This window comes from Leuresthes tenuis, unplaced genomic scaffold (genome assembly GCF_036924035.1).
Source record: "Leuresthes tenuis unplaced genomic scaffold, fLeuTen1.0.hap1 SCAF_6, whole genome shotgun sequence".
NCBI lineage: Eukaryota > Metazoa > Chordata > Actinopteri > Atheriniformes > Atherinopsidae > Leuresthes > Leuresthes tenuis.
The window spans coordinates 3,381,332-3,402,307 of record NW_027325360.1 but is presented as its reverse complement, the minus strand read 5'-3'; the positions used below and the strand labels follow the sequence as shown (position 1 = coordinate 3,402,307).

Sequence of the window (20,976 nt, the reverse complement as noted above, 5' to 3'; positions counted from 1 at the left end):
TCACATTTACTCACGAAGGAGAAGCTTTTATATAAAACTTGTTACTACGAGAGAAATGACATCACGGGGCGGTAATGGTGAGCTTGAAAAGGACTTTCTGAGTGTTCTGATCATCGTTGTTCGGACAGTTGAGGAAGGAGGAAGGATTTGTGTTTGCTGCACAGAAAACAAACCAAATCATTCTAAGGTAACGACGTCGTTAAAAACAAGCTTCCAGATGTGAGACGGTTAACTCCTGATCTGTAGAGCAGGATGTTAACAGGATTAAAAGCTTATGGAGCTGAATGCTTACAAGCTGATTGTTAGTCTGCATAAAGTTTATCAGGTTTGATATTCGCTAAAAAGCACAGAGCTGAGAGTCTGGCCGAGGAACGTTTAGTTTGTAAGGGAAGGACCGAGCAGCAGTTATCCACCCGGCCGCCGTTCACAGATGGTCAACCACAAGGTGGCGCTGCAGGAGAACGCAACAGACATGAAAGTGTGTAGAACAGCATCATATCCAGGGTGGAGGAGTCTCTGCAGCCCAGATGTTTCTGTCCAGGTCATCTGCAGAGTTCACTCGTTACCTGCTGACGCTGTGTGACATCATCAGCCAAGTCGTTGCCCAGCAACAACACAATCAACACCCCAAACCACTGATTGAGACCTCTGAAGCTCTCTACCACGCCTTCCTCTCTGCTCATCAGCTTTCTGCACGTCTGCCAGCTGACTTTTGCTTGTTATCCATCTATAAAAGAAGCATCTTTAGTAATAATCAATAAGCAGCAGCTTCATCTCCCTTCATGGGACTGAGTGAAGGCTTTAAGAGACTTCAATCCAGAGTCCTGAAGCTGAAAATCAAGCTTTTTTAAATGTGTTAAAAACCAGACAGCAAATAAGTTCCTTTGTGTTCTTTTTTTTTTTATTTTGTAAGAATTATTAAAATGTACAAAAAGACAACAAATACAACAAAACAATATATTATCTGCGACCGGTGTGTTTTTTTCTCCCTCTGTGGTCGGCGGGTAAAGAGAGTCAGTGGTCAAAGAGAGCAGCTTCTCCACGCTGAGAGTTGTACAGGAAACACGGGAGGGGGGGGGGGCAGGCTTTAACTAACGGGCCTTCCACAAACAAAATATCAATAAAAATAAAAAAAACACGGCGAGCAGCTGATTGAGACCCCGCCGGTCAGCGGGGGACTTCCTGCGCGAGGTGGAGGAACATCTCCGTTACCGGTGTCGCAAACCGAGACAGCGTCATACCTCAATCATTCCTGTAGGGGGCGCCGGTGCTGCGTCATCTACCACGCAGGGGCCGTGTTCGCCAGTCGCCTCATTCGCCTGTGGAGCAGACAGGAAGTGAACCTCAGCAGCAGAATAAATCAGACAATCATCATCTGCTGATTAATTGATGAGGAAAGCCGGAAAAATGACCCATAAATTCACATCGTTTGCTCTAAAAAGCACAGAAACTCGTGTCATCGGGACGTTAAACAGCTGCAACATCATATCTGACAAACTGACTTTAACAATAAAGCCATAACTGATCAATAAGCAGCAAGTCAACAGGTTTAAATCTATACAGAAATATTTAGATTATTTGTTCTCCAGTCTCTAAAGTATATTATCTTTATCATTATGATATCTATGGAAATTAACAGAATATTTATGTTGTGATGACATCATGAACATTATTTCTATACGCATTTCTTCTTATTTATTGTGCTGCTTTTCGATACTTTTGTGTTTATATGATGACAGAAAAAGATTTTTATCTGTTCTGTTTGTGCAGAAAAGCAAAACGGCATAATTTCATATTTCCATGAAGCGTTAATATCAATTTGTGTTAAACAGGAGCAGAACTTTTATTTCAGTAAACTTTACAGAAAGTTTCACACTGACAGACCGCAGGTGTAACTGGTTAAAAAAAACAGTAAATTCCACCACTGTGACCCAGTTTATGGGCTAAATATTTATTTTATTCTACAAAACTGCAGATGAATCACTCAAAAAAAAACAAAAAAAACTGCATCCCAGCTGTTAAATGGAAATAATTCAATCCATGAAAGTTCTGGAAAAAATATGAATTCAGGCGTTGCAGCTGCAGCACATGTCTACAATCCAGCTGTGCCCCAAACATCCAGCTGTGCCCCAAAGATCCAGCTGTGCCCCAAACATCCAGCTGCCACTCACCTTGTGTTTCTGTCCTGGTCTCTGATCTTCTTCTCCATCTCTGCGTCTGTCAGGGTCTCCAGCAGGGGGCACCACTGGTCGGCATCCCCCGTGTTTCTGATGGCTATCTCCACTGTGGGCAGAGGGTTCTCACTGCAACACACCGAGCAAACACCTCAGTTTGAGTACTTAACTTTCCTTTCCTGAACGCTGCCGGCTGAAACCTTAAACTATGCGTCTCTGACTCTTTTTGGACTCCACTGGTCTCCACGAGGCACAGTGCCAGCCTGAAACTCGTGGTGGGCGATATGGCAAACATGTCATAACACGATTTTTTTTTAAATCGTGAATCACGATTTCGATTTTATCACAATCTTAAATTGAAAAGTGAAAAACAGACAGTGTTGCAGAAGTCTTTTCGGCTGGGCAGCTCTTACCGCGGGTGAACTACTTGAAGCAGGCGCGCGAACCTCTCCTTTTCTACCGTCTTGAATCTTTTGCAAGATAAAAAGTAACTGCTTCTGTTGCCTCTTTCTATCACTTGCTTGACTTTGTCAAATGCCTGTGTTAATGTTGTCTGTTTTGGTCTTATGCTAGCAGCCGCCCATGCTAGCTAGCAGCCGCTCACGCTAGCTAGCAGCCGCCCACGCTAGCTAGCAGCCGCCCACGCTAGCTGCTTCCTCCTCGCGGTGTCGGTGCCGCACGGAAAATCCAAAACAATTTCATATAATGGAGGTGGAATTTTTTTTTTGTAGCGACCAACTCCTCTGTTTGGCTTTCAGCCACGGCTCTCCATGCGGCTACCGCTACACACACAAACAAGGAGGCGGGTAAGAAAGCGCGTCACTGCCTGTAATTCGCTGTGATTGGTCGGTCAGGTTGACAACGTAATACGTCTGGTGCGTCGGTGCGTCAGCATAGAACTGCAATTTATAGAATGTGCCCGAGACGATCCCACGATCTCCGCAGTTTGACAAATCGCTACGGATCGTCTTCACGTTGCACTTTTAGTGGTTTTTCATGTTTTTCACGGCCTGGATAAGCAGCAGGAAGGACAGAGTGAGATCATGAAAGTACAAAGAGGAGAAACAACCGTTTGTTTCCTGAAATTAACGCAGGTGAGCATCACGATGAGGCCGTACTGGTGGAGAAAACTTATCTCCGAACCTCCAAATGTTCAACTCGATACAGTGCGACTCTCATGCACAACTTTTGCTCAAACTAAACATCATTAATCATCACGAAACAAGCAGCAAACTGAACAGTCCAGAAGCATTTCTCCCACTCGGACGTCCAGCTGTGACAGAGATCAGAGATCGGAGCAGCTGTCTGGGTTTTTGAGACATTTCATTATTTCACTTCCTGCGAAACTCAGACAGCAGGCCGCTGGCTACATTTCACCCAAAGAAACAGAGCCAACAGGATCCGAAGTTAACCCCGTTTAACCTCAGGCTGTAAAACACAGAAGCAGAGCGGCTGCACGCAGGCAGGAAGGAACAAAAACAGCTTCACGCTCACATTAAGGCCTTCATGGGCTGAAATATATTCATCAAAGTGTGAAAATGATCAGTGGGGGGGGCTAAACAACATCAAAATCATTAAACCTGAACTCAAACATGCCAGCTTAACCTCTGAGATCATCCCAGCTGGCAGCAGGAAGGACAAATCTGTTAAAATCTCTTTAAGGAAGCTCAGACGCTGGTTTGGAAGTCTTTGCCACAGTTGCAGGTACTTTGTCTGCTTGTCCCTCAAATTTAAATAATCATCCAATATTCAAACTCCTTTTCAAGAGGCCGTGGAGGACGTTTGGTGAGCCTCAACTGTTACATGTGACATGCTTTAATAACTCGTGTAAATGTGCGTTAATTTAAAATTAAATCAAACTCAATTAAAGCAGATTTGAGGTAGAAAATAATGTTTTTTTCAGGAGTCTACCAACTCCAGAACTCCTCCCTGGGCCCCCTGGGGTGAGACTGAGGAGGTATCTGTGTGAAATATGCAGCCAGCTCATCTTTATATCCATCCAAAGCAGATTCTCATCATATAGTTCACTTTAGAAAGAAATTATTCCAAGGCTCAAGGTGGTTTCTGTCTTAACCCAAAAAGTAAATATGACTTCTGATAAGTGTTCAGGGTCAGGTGATAAAAATGTTGGTGAAACTTTGCTCGTATTAGCGACTTCTCTCGGGTTAGCATCTTAAAGCTAAACCAGTGAAGCTCTAAAACACTGGAGCATGAAGCTGCTGTCTGCTAGTATTAAGAGCCCGGATCCAAGATCGTTCCTAAAACAGGAATCTGTGCCTGTGCTCGAACTGGAGAAATTCAAATATCACGTTAGCTCAGCTGGAGATGGGACACTTTGGCTAGCAGCCTGAGCTCCGTACCTGAAGGCGTACGTCCTCTGGTGCCAGCTCAGCTGGCCTCGGATGCTGTAAGCGATGGTGGTGACGAACTCTCCGCCCAGACCGAGCTCGGAGCACAGCTTCAGGGCAAACTTCTCTGGAGAGTTCTCCCTCTCCGACATGTCCCACTCGAACTGGTCCACCAGGGAAATGTTCCCCACGTGGATGTTCAGCTGGAAGACGTTTACTCAGTGAGAAGTCTGCACAAACACTAAAGGTGGAGACATTCGGGGGCAGAGCGTCACCTTGATGATCACCCTCTGGTCCGTCTGCTCCTCCAGGATGCTGTCTGTCGGGTAGGACTCGATCTGCTGTCTGATGGCGGAGGCGATGGCAGGGACGAAGGCCAGTGGGTTCAGGTCCAGATCGTCGCACAGGATCTCCGCGAACATCTCTGGTGTCATGAGCTTCTCTGAACATTTCAGAGGGGGGGACAAAGGTGGCGTTAAAGTCTGTGCTTTGATCTCTCACACCTGCAGGCTGAGGGAACGCACAGCTGGGACCTTACCGTTCATATTCCAGGTGAAAGCATCTCTCAGCTTCTGACCCTCGATCTCCATGTCCAGGCGGATCGGGACAAGAACTTCAGCTTGAGTGGCGTTTTCGTGAATCACCGCTGGATCGTGGTCGTCAAAGCTGCGCAACACAAGGACAGAATTAACTTGCAGGTGGTTTAACGGGCCCAAGTCTGACAGCATGTTGTGGTTTAAACCCAGAAAAAGCTCATTCAATGCAAAGTTTTCATCGATTTATTCTTTATCAACACATGGGAGGAAGTGACAGACTTGTGAGTGATGGCAAACCTGAACAACACTCTCACATCTTTAGCTTTACGTTGGGCTGAGCGGGTGAGAACACACTCTCCCAGAACAGATGCATTTCTGCCTCACTCTGACTTCAAGCTGTTCTCCCATGAGGTAAAACGGCTTCTGGCCTTCTCAAACAGAAGTGCTCACCACAGGGGGAAGGTCCTCTTCTTGTCTCGGCCCAGTCGGCTGCGGTTGATGGTGGTGGAGCAGGGCACCGCGTCCAGGTGGTGAGAACTGTTGGGCAGCGTGGGAACCCACTGACTGTTCCTCTTCGCCTTCTGTTCCCTGGAGACGGACCAAAACAAAGAGCCGAACACGCGTTTACGTTAATCTGCTCCCCACTGAAGCCATTTATTGTTAGCTTTTTATATAGTTTGTTATATCTTCATTTGTAAGTCGTTTTGGATAAAAGCGTCTGATAAATACAGAAACAGAAACACAAACTGTCCCAACAGCTCCTCATCGTTTCAGCAGGAATTAAATCACATTTTTAACTGAAAAGCAGTAAAATAGGTTGAACTTTAGACACTTAACGCATCTTTTCTTATTTTCTAAATATCTTTCTTGAGGCTTTGCCTTCTTGGACAACATCTTATATTACTGAGACAGCCTGTGGAGACGTCAGTATTTTAGTTCCACACAAACAGGCCAACAGAAGTGTTTTTACAGCTGGGGGTACCTGAGGTAGGCGGGTGGCTCGGTGCTGATGGACACAGCTTTGTACTTCTCATCGTTTCCTTGAAGGATCTCTTCGACCTCTGAGGCCTTCAGCAGTGTCACGCTGGTGGCCAGCTGAGTGTAACCGTGATCTAAAGGACAAGAACCGGTCAGGTCATCAGTGGAAGGCGTGAACATGAGCGGGAGCTTCAACATTTTAACATCCAGGTCCAACAGCCCTTCATACCACAGGATCAAAGGTCTGGCTCAGCCCGACCAGCTTCACTCTCTACTCACCGTGTGACGACTCTACGATTTTCTTCCTTTCTTCTACCGATGCCAGTTTTCTCCATAGCGACGGGTACCGTTTGTAGAGGGAGCCTCTGAACATGCGGAGGTAGTTTCCCACCTGAACTCGCACAGAACGAAACGCACACAGTGAGCTGGAAAATTTCAAAGAACTTCCCAGATCCTCAAAAAATTCCTCAATAAGTGATGATCAAAGTAAGATATTTGTGTCATTTTTATGATGAACGAGCTAATATAGTGTTACACAAACATGTCTGAAATAAAGGCTGAAAAATACATCCAAACTCTTCTTTAATGAACTGGAAAAGGGTGAACTGGGCGACACAGTTAGGATAGAAGTATGCTCATCTCTTCCCGTCATTACTTTGACTTTCAGTGCTTTCTTAATGCTGTATTCCCTTCTTTTACATAAGATATGCCACATCTTCCTAGTTTATGTCTAAGGCTTGTGTCTACATTTCTTTTCTTGGTGAATACGTGAAAGTTTGAGCTGTTTGTTTAGACGATCGAATCAAATTAAATCAAACGAGAGTCAAGGTTCCGAACTTGTTGGAAAAAAAAAACGTTAAATCGTGTTGAATTAACTGTTTGATGATGATATCCATCGTTTCAGTCTCATCTGAGGTAGCCGAAAGCACTGAGGAAGTCAGGTGAACATTTCTGGGGCTTTTACATGAGAAGAAGAGATGGAATCCACACTTTCCAGCCTTTGAATACTTCTTAAATATCCCTCACAAGACAGGAAAGTAGAAACGAGTAAAAGACACAAACAGACGGGCAAATACAGACATTAAGTCGAGCAAAATATACATCAGTTCAGAGGATAGGTTTGCTAATCAGGACAGTATCAGATGGCAGAACTAGATCATAAACAATAAAAAATGTGAACACACATGCTGGTGGTGCAGTTTGCATGTACACAGAGATACAAGAATAAATCAGAAAATAACTATATTTTAAACTAATTCAACAGAGAAAGATAACAATAACAAGACCAAAAGTGATTGAGGAAACGAAATGTCAGAATACTCATGACTGAAATGATTTGGGGTTTAGTTTTGGCTTAATTGTTGCATCTGAATATTAGTTTATTTGCATAAATCAATGAAGCCAGTGAACAAACTACAGTTTTCACTGTATAATTAATGCAAGATTCGAGATTAATCTGTAGTATCCTGCTGGAGACACACTTTTACTTTAATTCGTGTGATCTGTGCGTGCTTAACACGAGCTAACAAATCCACGACAAATGAAGATGTTATTAATCCAATCTGAGCCCTGTAATCTCCCTCCAGAGCTCTGCGTCAGAACCCGACATGCGCCGAATAAACCAGTCACCTGTACTGGGTCGATGAAATTGATGGGATTGAAAAGCAGTCGTTTAAACCACCTCGTAGGAACACTTGCGTAAATTTAGCTCTTTGTTTGGGTCTCGGCTGGACAAATAGCATTCGCTCACATGCTAATGCTAAGCTAACTGAGACGAATGAAACAGGGGACCCCCCAGAGACAGACAGATGTTGTAAGAACAAACTTCATTCCCTTACACCCTCATATTGATCAACATATTCGATCCCCGTGCTGTTCTAAGGTAAATCAATGAATGACCCTTCACGCCCGGCCTCGCTATCAGAGCTAAGCTAAAAGCTAGCGGCTAACGGACCTTCTGCCAGGTTAAACCACCAATCTCCGCCTAAGTAAGCAAATCCTTAGAATAACAGTTTGAGACGTGAAATACTGACCTCGGATCCAATCATATAAAAGTCTCCATCCTCCTCGAGCTGAAATTTGACCGGTTTTTGTCCAAACGTCTTGCTGAGCGCCATACTGAAACGAAATAACAAAGCTGAAAGCCACTGCGCAGGCGCGAAAAGCAAGCTCTGTCGCAGCCAAATGACGAACGACTTAATACCTGTGACAGTCAACGAATAAATTAATCTGTGTTTCTATCAAATCAAAAATATTTATGACGTTTCTTCAATTAAAAATAACCAAACTCATTATCGAAAGGCAAATACGGTGGCCCCGAGGTTCAAAACACACTGCTGGTGCCACTGAAAGACTTCCACTCAGAAATGGTTTGATTTGAGCTCAGTGGGACCATCACTAGTTTTTATGCAGGTCATTCAGTCTCTAAACATGGAAAAGTGTATTTCATAACCTGACTTTCACCAACAGGAGATGGCAGCAGATCGTCAGCCTTTAATTCCTGAAAAATTTGAGAGATTTCAAAGATTTTTCTTTGCACAAAACCTGCACAAGTCTAAATGGGTCTGCAATTTAAAGAGGTGTTTGGAAGGATTTTACAAGGTGTTGCAACGGGCTGATTAACAGGAATCCCGTCCGCAACAAGAGAGTCATCAGTGGAAACTGTGGAAAGGATTTTAAAACACCCTCATGAAGGTCTGAAATGGGGCAAAAGATGCTGGCTGTTCCCAGTCAGCTGTGTCCAAAATGTGGAGCAAGTTCACGCAAAATAAGAAGGTTGTAAAAGGGAAACATGCAGGTCAAAGCATCGGGACAGAAAAGGTTCAACAAGAGAAATGAAAGACTTTATTTAAGCTGTCAGAAAAGACAGAGGAGACTAAACAAAGTATTTTCCTCCTCTTGATCCGATGAAAATGCAAAAAATTAATTTTATTTCATTTCTTTTAGTATGTTTTACAAAGCCAGAGTGTTCAGCTGTTATAAATACATCCGTTTGATTTATTTTACACATAAAAACAGGTAAATGAACATCCTTCATGTGCGATAATTCTATCATCTTTACCGGGGGCTTGTGGGTGAGAACTCCTTCCAAACAGCTGGAAAAGCTGCCGGAGACGTCCTCATAAAGCTGGTGTGAGAAGATTAGGAGCGAGTGTGAAGAAGGAAAACATCTAAAGAGAAAAATAACAACTAATCTGATCTGTTTTCCAAGTAATGACGAGTCAGTCGGGGCCCAAACTTCTGCCTGTTCTGTCATGAAGAGTTTTAATTCATTTAAAGTCTTAAAATGACCAAAAGTTGCTTCATGACGAGACAAACACAACATTTTACTTTTATAAACTTAATGTTTATTCATATATACATGAATATATTAATCTATAACCAAGAAAGGAGGGAATGTACAATGCAAAACAAATTATCTATATACAAATCAATAAATAAACAAAGACGGCGTATTTTCTACACAGGTTTTGTGTTCTCAGGGGGAAAGTAAACCAAAGATGAAACTGCGGTTAGAAAAAGTTCTGAAATCCTTCTGTTGAAATGGAGAATGGCACCTGAGCACAGTTCAGGAGAACTAAACGAAACAGAGACGATAAACACACACACACACCAGCTGGTTTCCAGTTTGAATTCTTTTTCTTCTTGTAAACGCAGCCTTTTTTTGTTCAAACTCGCACAGAATCGGGTCAAATCACAAAAGGTTTTCAACACGGGCAAAGACGACACACACGGACGGGTCCATCACATCAACCTCACGGGGGCAGAAATTCATCAGGAGAAAAAAAGAAAGAAAGAAAGAAAGAAAGGACTTTCTCTAAGAACCGGAGCAGACGGAGGCCTGAGATGGAGCTGCTGCAGAAACTCACAAGAAGGTTTTAACTCAGACCAAACAGAAAGGAACAGAGACCTGGTCTCAGGGGCCGTTTGGAAAAGGCCAGAGACGTGGTTAAAACCAGCAAAATGTGGATCAATTCACCGCTTTGCCTCCTTCAGCTCAGTTAGAAGCAGTCTCAAAGTACCGAGAAGCACGTCAACACTTGTCTGGTTGCTTCAATCAACAATAGTTCAGCCTAATCTTTCCCAAAATGGAACAAATCAGTTACAAAGTGACTTTTAAAAACATCAGATAGATGATTTTCCGTAGTGGTCGCCATCAACAGTCTGCAGTCAATGTAAGACATCAAGTGGGAGAGAAAACTTTGTGATGCAATCAAGGTCCTGTAGCAGAAAAAGGCTCTTTGACTACTCTCAGAGCCGTGGTTTTAATCGTTTTAGCTGTGACACACTAAATGTTTGCCTCTTTGGTTTTGGTTGTAGAAAATGAGCCAAAATGTGAAGCAAAAACACATCAGACGATAAGAGAAGCGTTTGGCTGGAGTTAAATTTCAAAGGAGGAATCCACGAAGGTTAGTTTCTACATCAGCTTCATCTGCAGCTCCTGAAACATGTTTGCTTCAAGTTTCACGGACAAACAGTCGAATTCTCCACAGCGAAACAGGTCCAGGCTTCATTTTTTACTTTTTCCAAAGTTTTCTCACCCTTTTTTTTTTTTTTTTCCTTTTTTTTTGTTAAGAAAAATGTGACAACAGTAAACATAGAAACTTGTTTTTTTTCCACTGTGAAAGACGGAGGTCTCGTCTGTTCAGACATTTTCTCTGCTTCGTTCCGACTTTGGCACATGTCGGCCGAGCCGGCCGCCATCGTGGCGCTCCACGTGACCAACGGGCAGAGAGGGCAGAGTGAGGAGGTCAAAGGTCACAGTGTTCAACAGCACGGCGACGTCCCGCCTGCTGCTCGTCACCGCATTGCTTCCGCAGTTGGTTTTTTTTCCGGGATGTTTCATTCATTTGATCGTTCAGATCGTTGTGGACGTCATGCAGATGGAAACAACAACGGGAAAAGAAAAGAGGAGAAAAGAAAAGAAGAGAAAAGAAAAGAAAAGAAGAGAAAAGAAAAGAAAAGAAGAGAAAAGAAAAGAAAAGAAAAGAAGAGAAAAGAAAAGAAAAGAAAAGGCAACACACGGTGGAGGCGATGTGAAAAGCTAACACGGGGAAAATCCAACCTTCCACTCCTCAGTTACCGGTGAACCCTTCATCTGGGATTTAACCAGAACGTTTCAGGGGTTCCTTTCAGCCGTAAACCTGCCAATATTCCAACTGCAAACTGCAAACTAAATGTGGCGTCAGAAGAAGAAACTGAAGAGGCTTGAAAACCCTGAAAAGCTGTTCAAAACATTTTAAAAGGTCCAAGAACCGTGGAGGACATACACTGGAAGTGCATCACCGAAAAGTGCTTTTTTAGAAATAGTGGCGAGAGTTTGAGGTTGGATTTCTCCCTTTAAAGAAAGAAAAGAAGAGAAGAAGAGCAGTTTGTTGCCTCGCGTGCAGCTCCGGCAGCGTCACCGTCGTTCGTCTGGGGTTCGACGCACAGCCTCAGATCTTAATGTGCGTTTCATGGAAATCACCAATATCTACTTCTTCCACCACTACGGTTAGTAAAGCCCAGAGAGGAGCGACTCTGCTGATGAAATCTGCAGCACGCAGGCCTTCATGGCACGTTCAGAAAGTGGCTGCTGATGGATGTGAAGGAGGAGCCGCCATGTTGGATTTAGTGGTGGGAGGAAACCTGGGAGCCTGAAAGATGATCTTTATATTTATTGTTCTCCAGCTGAGCTCTGGAGTTCCTCCCCTGCAGGTTTCTGGGAACACGACATGAGCTCATGGTGGTTTATTCTGATGTAAAATAACCTGAAGAAGAAGCTGAAGCCTTCAAAATCCTCTCAAAATCCAAGTCTTTCCTGGAGCTGTTAAAGTAATGTTTAAATCATGTGAATATCTTTTGGATAAATACTGTTAAGTTGTTAAAAACTCAGAGAAGTTGGCAGTTTTTGGTTATTGGTGAACTATGAGATGAAGTGAACGTGTTCTATTGATCGAGGGATGGATTCAGCTCTAATTGTTGGTAAATCCCGGCTCAGCGGGTCAGAGGAGAAGTTTCTGTTTGCTTCCAACATGGCGGCTGGTGGTGAGGAAAGAGAGAGAGAGAGAGATGGGTAGCAGCACCATATCAGAGCAGAGGGATGCAAACAAGTGTTGAGAGCAAAATCAAAAGTGTTGATATCGTGATGAGGCTATTAACAAAAATCACATCAAAAGAATATACTGCACAGATGGTGTTAACTGATATATACACTCGGCTTTTTTTTGTTCTCAGCTCCTTTTCTGTCCCAGTGAAGTGCGATCAGTCTGCAACATCCTTCACAATGTAGTGGTTACGATTCATTAAGAAAAAAGGAAAATGGCTGTGCCCGCCGGCTTCTGACGCCACGGCCCACTTTGTTCTAACACGGCGGCGTTCAGAGGAGTTCGGATCCCTCCGCCTCGCGCCGACAGAGCGGAGAGGGAGCGCTTCGGTCCCGTCGGGGGCTCCGGCGTCGCGCCCGAAGCTCCCGGCAAAGACGGACACATTCCAGCGCCTGGCAGGGAACACACACGGCTGTGTTGGGTCACGATGGCGTCTCACTGTCCGTTAATGTCGTCCCGTGTTTGAACGAAGAGGGTGAAGCGGGGAGGAAGGCTGCCAGAAGATTCTGGGGGTTTGAAAAGAAAGTGCGAGCATCCCCCTGTGAACAGGAGGGTGGAGCAGAGCTGGGGGGGGTGACGCTGAGATGTAAACAGTTGTAAACAAAACGTAGGGATCAAGGAATCGAACGCTGTTCCACAAGCCCAAACTGTCAGAGCAGTGGAAGCTGAGGGGGAGTTTGAGTAGTGCCTTCTGTTATCCTGAGCTTCCAGCATCCCAGAGACAAACCCAGCTTTTTTTACTCCTCCGAGGGTCCCGAAGACATGGCAGCTGCAACTAAGTGCTAAAGTGCTCCTCCGCTTCTCCTCTGACGTCTCCGCTGCGCCCCAACACCAAGCGTCCCTTCTGAGGAGCGGAGACCGGTCGGGGGGTTAAGGGGGTCGGTGGGCAGGAGGCAGAAAGTGGCGAGTTTCCCCTCAGAAAATCCCTTTGGCGATTTTCAGTCCCTTCTGTTTCATGCGAGGCAGCGTGGAGCTCGCCACGTTCTTGGCCCGCACCGGCCGGGCCAAACCGCGCTTCTTCAGCACGAAGTCGTAGTTGGCAGTGGAGTTCATGGCGTAGAAGACGTTGGCGTTGTCCGGGATCCGGAGCTCTGCAGAACAAGAAGAGACAAGCAGTGAGGACTTCGACTCTTTTCTCCCCAGGCTGAAGCTGGAAGGAGCTTCACTTCCTGCACCTTTGTCCTCTGAGATTTTCTGCATCAGCTCGTAGTCCTCGGCCTTCTCTCGCTCCAGGTTGTGTTTGATCATGGCCTTCCTGATGACCGCCGGCGTCTTGTCTTGACTCGTCACCTGAATCATGGAAACACGGCTTCATCAGTGCATGTGGAGAGTGTGAAAAACCCCAGTGTGCTTCTCAGCATGTGCTTCTCCTGCCTCACCAGGATGCTCTTGTACATGTTGCCGTTCTCCACGTCCAGGCTGACCCTGATGATGCAGCAGTCGTCCACCTGCTGGTTGTAGAGCGGCAGCGACAGAGTCGAGTAGTTGGACACCACCGACACCGAGCGTTTGTGTGAGCGGGAAGCCGACAGCGGGGTGGAGGAGGAGACCGAGGAGGAGGAGGCGGTGCTGGAGCCTGAGGCCGAACCGGAGCTGGAGCCCATCCCCGAGGTGTCCAGAGACGACAGAGACGTGCACTCCCAGAACTGAGGGCCGAGCAGAGGGGGGGTTACAGGACCGATGGCAGCCAAATATCCAAAAAAAAACCATCATTGAGACACTAAATCTAACGTAAAACCACTTCTGACCATTTTCTGCATCAAATGAAAGTAAAAACACAGAAAACTTGTTACCGTTGAGGTCGTGTCTGCTGCTGAGGCTTCTCTCCCCAAAGCGGAGACGGTTAGTTTCACAGAGGGAGTCGACGTCTGTGGACGGATAAAGAAAGACAGAAGCTCAGTTCAGACGTGTCTGCAGCCTCTTTTAAAGCAAACTAACTGTTTAACAATGCACAGAGAGGGATAATAAGAGCTTTTAATGGTCTGAACACACAAACGGCATCAAAAAAGATTGATGCAGACGCCATTATGTCATCACAAATGATGGCCGTTGCCCCTCTGAAAGGATTGATCCTGATTTATCGTCCATTTAATGGTGCATGGAGCCATCGTGGAAATCAAAATGTATTAAACAAGACTTGAATCTAGTAAATTAGACCATAAACTTGTTCTTATAATATTTCCTGAAGTGATAAATAGGATCATTACAACTGGAGGTGTTATTTGTCATCTTCTGCCCCCTGCTGACCATTCGGTAGAATGCACCTGTGCATCATTTTTAGGCCACATCAATCTTTTATAAACTACCAACATCTATATATATATAGTAGTAAATCCCACTGATGCATTACGAATCATTTAAAGTCAATTCATCATTCATCAATACCTCCCCCGGCCTAAAACTGTGAATTAAATGGATTGAAGACTTTTTTTTCACCTTTCGCTCATGTCCCTCTGGTGAGTCTGACAGGAAGCTGGGGTTCACGTCCTCCAGGTCTGATCCGCTGGAGCTGACGGAGGTGACGCTGAGCGCGTCGCCGCTGTCTCCGCCGCCTCCTTGGTACGGTCTGTAGTGCGAGTGGTCGAAGGACTTGGAATGAGAGCCTGCGCTGGAGCCGGCCTCCGTCAACTGCCGGCTGGACAGGAAACAACAAAATGGGAGGAGTCACTTATCTCAGAGCTTCAGATTCAAACAAACAGTCACGATATGCTCAAAAACTGATCTGATGTGCCCTGAAGCACATCCCTCTCCGATCAGCACCTTCTGGGCCCCGGGTTCGATGGGCTCAGGTCACTTACTCGCTCCAGCGTTTCATGATGCCGCCGTTCTTCTTGGCTCTGAGTGTGTTGCTGGCCGACTCTGACAGAGGCTCGATCTCACAGGACAGATTGTAGCTGCAGCAGGAGAAGGGAGACATCTTGCTTGATACTGTAGCTACTTTCAGCCCATTTTATTTGCTGCCTCTTCAGACCATCTGTCATATGGATGAGAGCAGCACTGAATATTGCTGGAAACTCAACTGATTTACCTTTCCGCCTCGCTGAGCTTCTCCACGCCTGCAAACCACTCTCTGAAGTGACTGTCCTGCATGAAACTGTAGTTGTTTGAGGCCAGCTGGAGCAGTTTGATCTGAGCGATCACCTCAAACTCCTGCGAGCAGAGACAGGAATGCAATGGTTTTAGTCACACCTGCAGAAATGTTCCCTTCCACTTTCTACTTTCACCAAACAGGAAGCTGTAAGTCACCTTTCTTCTCTTCTCAAAGTTGATCAGACCGCCCTGAGGAAGGAGATTAGAAAACATCAGCAATGATGGTGGGATTTAAAAAAGCTGCCGAAGAGGAGACAACAGCAAACACCTCTGACCTCAGTGTAGTCCTTCATGGCAGTGTCCATCATCACCAGGTCTGTCAGGAAGGTCCCCAGGTAAGGAATCGTGCCCTGCATCACCCCCTAATCACAGAGGGACAGTCAGGAGGTCAACATGCAGGCTGTAAACTTTCAAAGCCAGAAGCAACGACTCCATCTTCAGCACAGAGACATTAATGCCAGAGAAGGACTTTAGATCAAGTCTGAATGTAGTATTAAGTGGACCGACTGCAGGGACTCGTTCTGCCTGCAGGTGGCGCAAAGGTTCTGCTGCTAAGAGAGCCGGGACTCACCAGGTCTCTCTGCTGCTGGTGTCTCCTCTGAGCTCGCTTTGGGTTGATTTCCAAGGTTGCAAACTTTGAGGTACCCTCCTGCAGAAAAACAACAACAAAAAAAACCCAAAAAGAATTAAAACGCTTAAAAAACTGTTTCCCACGTTCGAATCGTTGCTATTTATTACCAGTGAAGGAAAAAGGAGTTGAACTGATTGCTGCTCTAATGAAAGAACAGAAAAATGATGAGACAACAGCTTTTCTTACAGTTCTTACATGTAGTAAAAGAGTAAAAGAACCACAGAAACGTGGAGTAACCTTTATTATCTACCCATAGCAGCTGAAATGCATGTCGTTTCCCTTTAAAAACAACCTGGATGTTAAAGAAATGAGGGTTCTGTGCTCAGGTCTGTTAAAAGGGAACCTTCCCGCATGTTGCTTTGTTTAACAGAGCCTGGAAAACTTCCACAAGCTTCCACCCCCCCACCCATCTGTTTTCCAACGGTTTTACGGCTCAATCGGAGCACGACATTCGAGAAAAAACAACTCCAGCGAGCGTTTCCTTCCCAGATGCCTATAAAGTCAATGCTGCCATCACAAAGCATCAGTGAGCAGTTGAAACCTCACTGTTTACTCGCTGCATTCAAGGGGAAGAAACCGATGTGGACAAGCTGAGGAAAAGTGGGAGGAAATCCACCTCCTGGCATTCACTTCGCATTCCTCAGAGTGATGTAACACAGAGACCCTCGCAGCTCTCTGGAAGGCAGCCTGGCCCGAGCAGATAGAGTAAGATGGAGGCGACGCCCTGAGCTCCGCACACGCAGCGCTTCAGAGCCGTTATCTCCACCTGCCTCAGGTCCCCCCCCCCTCTGACGTCAGCGGGGATTCCCTCAGAGGTTCGCTCAGCGTTGCATCACCAAAGCTCGCAGGTTAAAACCAGGGGAAAGGCTCGGGTCTCTCCATGTTGACCCTTTAAGTTCCCCTGAGGACGACCAAACCTGTGAAAAACTGCTGATTCAGGCAGATGTTGGCACCACATCGAGCTCCGTCCCACTTCCACCGTCCTGCTGCCGCCAGAGCGCCACATCCTGCCTCCCGAAAGCATCATTTCAACAAATGGTTCGGTTCAGCATCCGTTTTTCACTTCGGGACGTTAAGAAAAGTGCAATACAAATAAAGTTTATCATGACTTTTGGTATAAAGTCAAGTCTTCCTCCCCCATAACGCCTGACGTGTCCAAACATGAGCAGAACCAGTACAAAGTTCAACTTTAACGCTTTTTCTTTGTTTTACAGCTACTTAAGAGGTCATTTTCTGATGGAAAGCAGGAGTTCCTGTTCTATTGGATTATTAATAGTCTAAAGAAGACATAAAAGTGTGATTCCCAGTGATAAAGAGAATGTTTTATCAGATTATTGAGCTGTTTCTGTGTGTTGTATTTGGTTTAAGTTGCATGTTTATTTATATTCTGGATTCTTAGTAACAATTGTGTGTTTATTATGATATAGTTCCTTGGAGTTATTGCATGTATTATGTTAAACGGTAATTGCAAGCAGTGAATGCACCTGATTGGCTGACCGCTGCGTCAGCCAATCAGGTGATGGATCGGGCTCATAGATTGGCTGTTAAGGAAGGAGCCGGATGTGCACAAGGAAGACAGGAAGAGGCAGAGAGCAGAAGCTTCTGGTCCTTTACATCCTTCTCCTGGACCAGCGAGAGGCGGCGGCGGCAGGAGGGACGGCCAGAGACGCCGGAACAGAGCATTGGAAGCTGTGAGTCCATGATGTTCCTGCACCGTTAGCTCAGACCAGGAGCAACCCGCTGGGACCAGTTTGGGAGCATCGGAGGCCGGATGAGGGGAACAGCCCGAGGAGCGGTGTGTGGAGGACGGCGAAAATGTTCATGTAAAGCCTTTAATTGTGCTTTTAAAGAAGGATCCCACCCTTTTTAAAGAAAGGACGTCGCTATTTCCCCAATAAATGTCTTTTAATTGTGCTTCTGGCTTTGGCTCATCAAAGTCCCGCTCACCATCGCAGTAAAGAACTGCAGTTATAAGAAGGGGGGGGGGGGGGGTGTTAAAGGGGGGGTTTGTAATCCATCGGTGGATGTTGCAGGTAAACCAACCAACAGAGATAAAGAGCTCTTAGAAACATGTACACAGAAGCTAAGGAGTTGTTTATGTCCGTGTTCAGATTGAAGAGGGTACGGCAACAAAGGAAGGACAGATTCTGACAGAAGTGGCTGTTTTTGGGGCTTGTTATACAACATGTTCTCAGCTGCTGCTGTCCTTGTATCGCACCACGAGCTGCACAACACTCAGGTGTCATTTAACCCCCTGAATCACAGCAATGATGGCCGCACCGCGCCCACCCAGGACGCCACGAGCTGCACAACACTCAGGTGTCATTTAACCCCTGAATCACAGCAATGATGGCCGCACCGCGCCCACCCAGGACGCCACGAGCTGCAGGCCGACCCACAGCACGGAACAAGCTGTTCTGGCGGCAGGATGCTCGTCTGCAGCTGTTGTCAGACAGATGTGATGAGGGGGGGGGGTCACAACGCCGCACATCCTGCTCAGATCAATACGGGCCGATCAGAGGCATCAGAGGCAGAGGCTCACCTCATTCACGGTGTTTTTTTTCCTCATTATGCTCCAAATGTCCACTGATTCTAAAGCTCGTTACCGTGGAAACGGTGAAAAAAAAAAACTGGAGATCGGATGAAAAATGTCATTTATCAGTCGGAAGACATAAAACTTGGCAACAAAACAGACTTAAATATCGATATCAGGGCTTAAAGTCCTTCAGCTTCTTTTGATCAAGTGAATCGAATGATCTTTTGGTCTATAAATGCAAATATTATGTCTATAAATTATGTTTTGTTAGCCAAAAGTCTAAAACCTAAAGATAACTGATTAGGAAAACATCCTAATCAATTAATTTTCAAACAACAGCTTTAATATTTTGGTGATTAACTAATCAGATAACTAACCTTTGATGTTCTAATACTTTAATATAAATCCATATCAATAAAATCTTTAAATCTGCCACCTTTCTCACAGCAAAGCCCCTCATTTCCGTTTGAAGGCAAAGATTTAAGCTGTAAATAGCCTTTTAATCTCATGTTTCTAGTTTCTTCAGAGACTGACAGATGAAGACTTTAGTGGATGAACAGCTTGCTGTGTGAAAATGATCAAAAAAAGGTGGATTTAAGCCCAATAATCCCCCGAGATAATGAGATCAGATAGTGATTCAAATGTGAAATTAATCCCTAAAACAAAGACAAGTCATTCGAATGAGCTGCGACTCACCTTCACCAGGAGCTCTCGGCTCAGGGAGTAGTTGTTGTCGTCGGAGAAGATCTCGGACAGCTCGCGGAAGGTCCTGAAACTTTCCCTGAAGGCAGGGGTCAGAGGTCAGAGGTCAGAGCGTACTGAGTTCAGCCCGTTGGGCTTTCAGCTGTTAGACAGAGACTGCAGACCCACCTTGACACTTCCTCCCAGGTCCTCTTCAGGCGGTGGATGGCGTTGCACTGCAGGGCGGAGAGGATGGCCCGCAACGAGGAGAAGTTCTTCAGGATCCGACACTCCTGAAGGCAGCAAAAAAGCCAGAAACGAACCCAATCAGCTGCTTTGAAGCCACTTCAAACCATTTCAGAGTGCAGATAAGGCAGAGAGAGGCTGCTTACCCGCGCCACGTCTATCCAGCGCTCCAGCAGCCGGGCTCTCTGATTGGGCTTCAGCGTCGGGTTGCTCAGGCAGGTGGTGATGACACAGTTGGTGACAGAGTTGAACTGGGCCACGGTGGCTCTGATGGTGGGAGCCAAGTGCTCCTTCCCCTTCTTATCCCGCTGAGACCAAATCCCCCCCAGGCAGTGGTAGGGCACCACCTTCTTAAACAGATCCTGGGCAGACGGACAGTTAACAGACAAATTAAAGTCTAAAAGAGTTCTGAGCGACACATCCACCAAGGAGGTAATCGTTTAGGCTTCTTCAGGAACAGAGAAGGCTGGGACGCCATTTAGGAACCAACCAGGACAATGAACAGGTGACTCCTATGTGGAAGTCTTTTATCAAGTGGCCTAAATGTGGCAACACTCACTTTATGTAGCTTAAAGGGGAACTTTAAGGTATTTTAAACCTGGAGCTTATTTCTGGCATGAAATACGTTCATCTACTCACCGAGAACAGTTTGGCCTCTAAATGCAGCCTCTAAATAAGGCATTATCTGTCTTTATTTCACCAATACTTTAAGAAGAATGAATGAATGAACGTGTGCTATAGCTCTGTTAGCTCATAGCTGCTGTTATGTGGCTACTTGCAGCTATAGGAGAGCTAACGGAGGGATTTCTACACAGGCACTCTACTGGGACCACTTCATCCACACGCCCCCCTGCAGCACAGCTTATTCACTCCGGTAAGAACGTCCATCTTACTCAAAGTCCTCGTTCACATTGTCAAAATCTGATAAATATCCTGCCATGTTGCACAAAACTATCAGCAGCAAACTCTGTGTGAAGTTAGCCGACTGTCACAGAGCACGGAGTGAATAAACTGTGCTGCAGGGGGGCGTGTGGATGAAGTGGTCCCAGTAGAGTGCCTGTGTAGAAATCCCTCCGTTAGCTCTCCTATAGCTGCAAGTAGCCACATAACAGCAGCTATGAGCTAACAGAGCTATAGCACACGTTCATTCATTCATTCTTCTTAAAGTATTGGTGAAATAAAGACAGATAATGCCTTATTTAGAGGCTGCATCCTCTAAGCCCCGTTCACTTCAAACTGTTCTCAGTGAGTAGATGAACGTATTTCATGCCAGAAATAAGGTCCAGGTTTAAAAATACCGGAGTTCCCCTTTAAGGCTTCTTAAACACGGAAGACTCCTCATTTTGCAGCCTCGGCCTCTCCGGTCCTCGCGTGTCTTTCTCACATCCTCCCCCGGAGCAACACGAGTGAGGGAAACGAGGACATATACTGGACTTAATAAAAGCATTTAAGGCGATAAAAGGAAGTGAATATGAGTCAAGTCTCAGTTTCTGTCTGTTTTAAGGTCAAACATCGTGCTGGAATTCTCAAATAAAAAAAAAGAGACGCTCCCTGTGTGTTTTTACACTAAATTAACAGATTTTTATCATTTCGGTGAAGTCACTGTAACATTCTGTCTGTTGTTGCTTACCAAAGGTTGTATTTACCTCATTTAAAGACCTGCTAAGACC

At 45.6% G+C, this 20,976-nt stretch overlaps 2 protein-coding genes across 6 annotated transcripts in view; both read right to left on the bottom strand.

The window, feature by feature from the left end:
• Positions 1–887: 887 nt before the first annotated feature.
• smarcb1a (SWI/SNF related BAF chromatin remodeling complex subunit B1a) lies at positions 888–8,200 on the bottom strand. The gene is made up of 9 exons (XM_072387228.1): positions 8,070–8,200; positions 6,316–6,427; positions 6,041–6,170; positions 5,509–5,646; positions 5,061–5,188; positions 4,798–4,964; positions 4,535–4,725; positions 2,172–2,303; positions 888–1,319 (listed from the first exon to the last, which is right to left on the bottom strand). The coding sequence occupies exons 1-9, from the start codon at positions 8,151–8,153 to the stop codon at positions 1,280–1,282; spliced, it is 1,122 nt and encodes a 373-aa protein (XP_072243329.1). The 5' UTR covers positions 8,154–8,200; the 3' UTR covers positions 888–1,279.
• A 762-nt stretch (positions 8,201–8,962) lies between these two features.
• The window catches only part of LOC140309384 (ral guanine nucleotide dissociation stimulator-like), a 57,373-nt gene continuing 45,359 nt past the window's right edge, over positions 8,963–20,976 (bottom strand). For all 5 annotated transcript variants that reach the window (XM_072387227.1, XM_072387225.1, XM_072387224.1 and 2 more), the window contains exons 6-18: positions 19,453–19,668; positions 19,250–19,353; positions 19,076–19,160; positions 15,784–15,861; positions 15,488–15,574; positions 15,369–15,401; positions 15,151–15,272; positions 14,921–15,016; positions 14,559–14,757; positions 13,916–13,990; positions 13,502–13,768; positions 13,298–13,412; positions 8,963–13,213 (exon numbers count right to left, since the gene is read on the bottom strand). In XM_072387227.1, the coding sequence (XP_072243328.1) occupies positions 13,038–13,213; positions 13,298–13,412; positions 13,502–13,768; positions 13,916–13,990; positions 14,559–14,757; positions 14,921–15,016; positions 15,151–15,272; positions 15,369–15,401; positions 15,488–15,574; positions 15,784–15,861; positions 19,076–19,160; positions 19,250–19,353; positions 19,453–19,668 (1,653 nt within the window). In that variant the 3' untranslated portion in view covers positions 8,963–13,037. The remainder of the gene's footprint in view (positions 13,214–13,297; positions 13,413–13,501; positions 13,769–13,915; positions 13,991–14,558; positions 14,758–14,920; positions 15,017–15,150; positions 15,273–15,368; positions 15,402–15,487; positions 15,575–15,783; positions 15,862–19,075; positions 19,161–19,249; positions 19,354–19,452; positions 19,669–20,976) is intronic.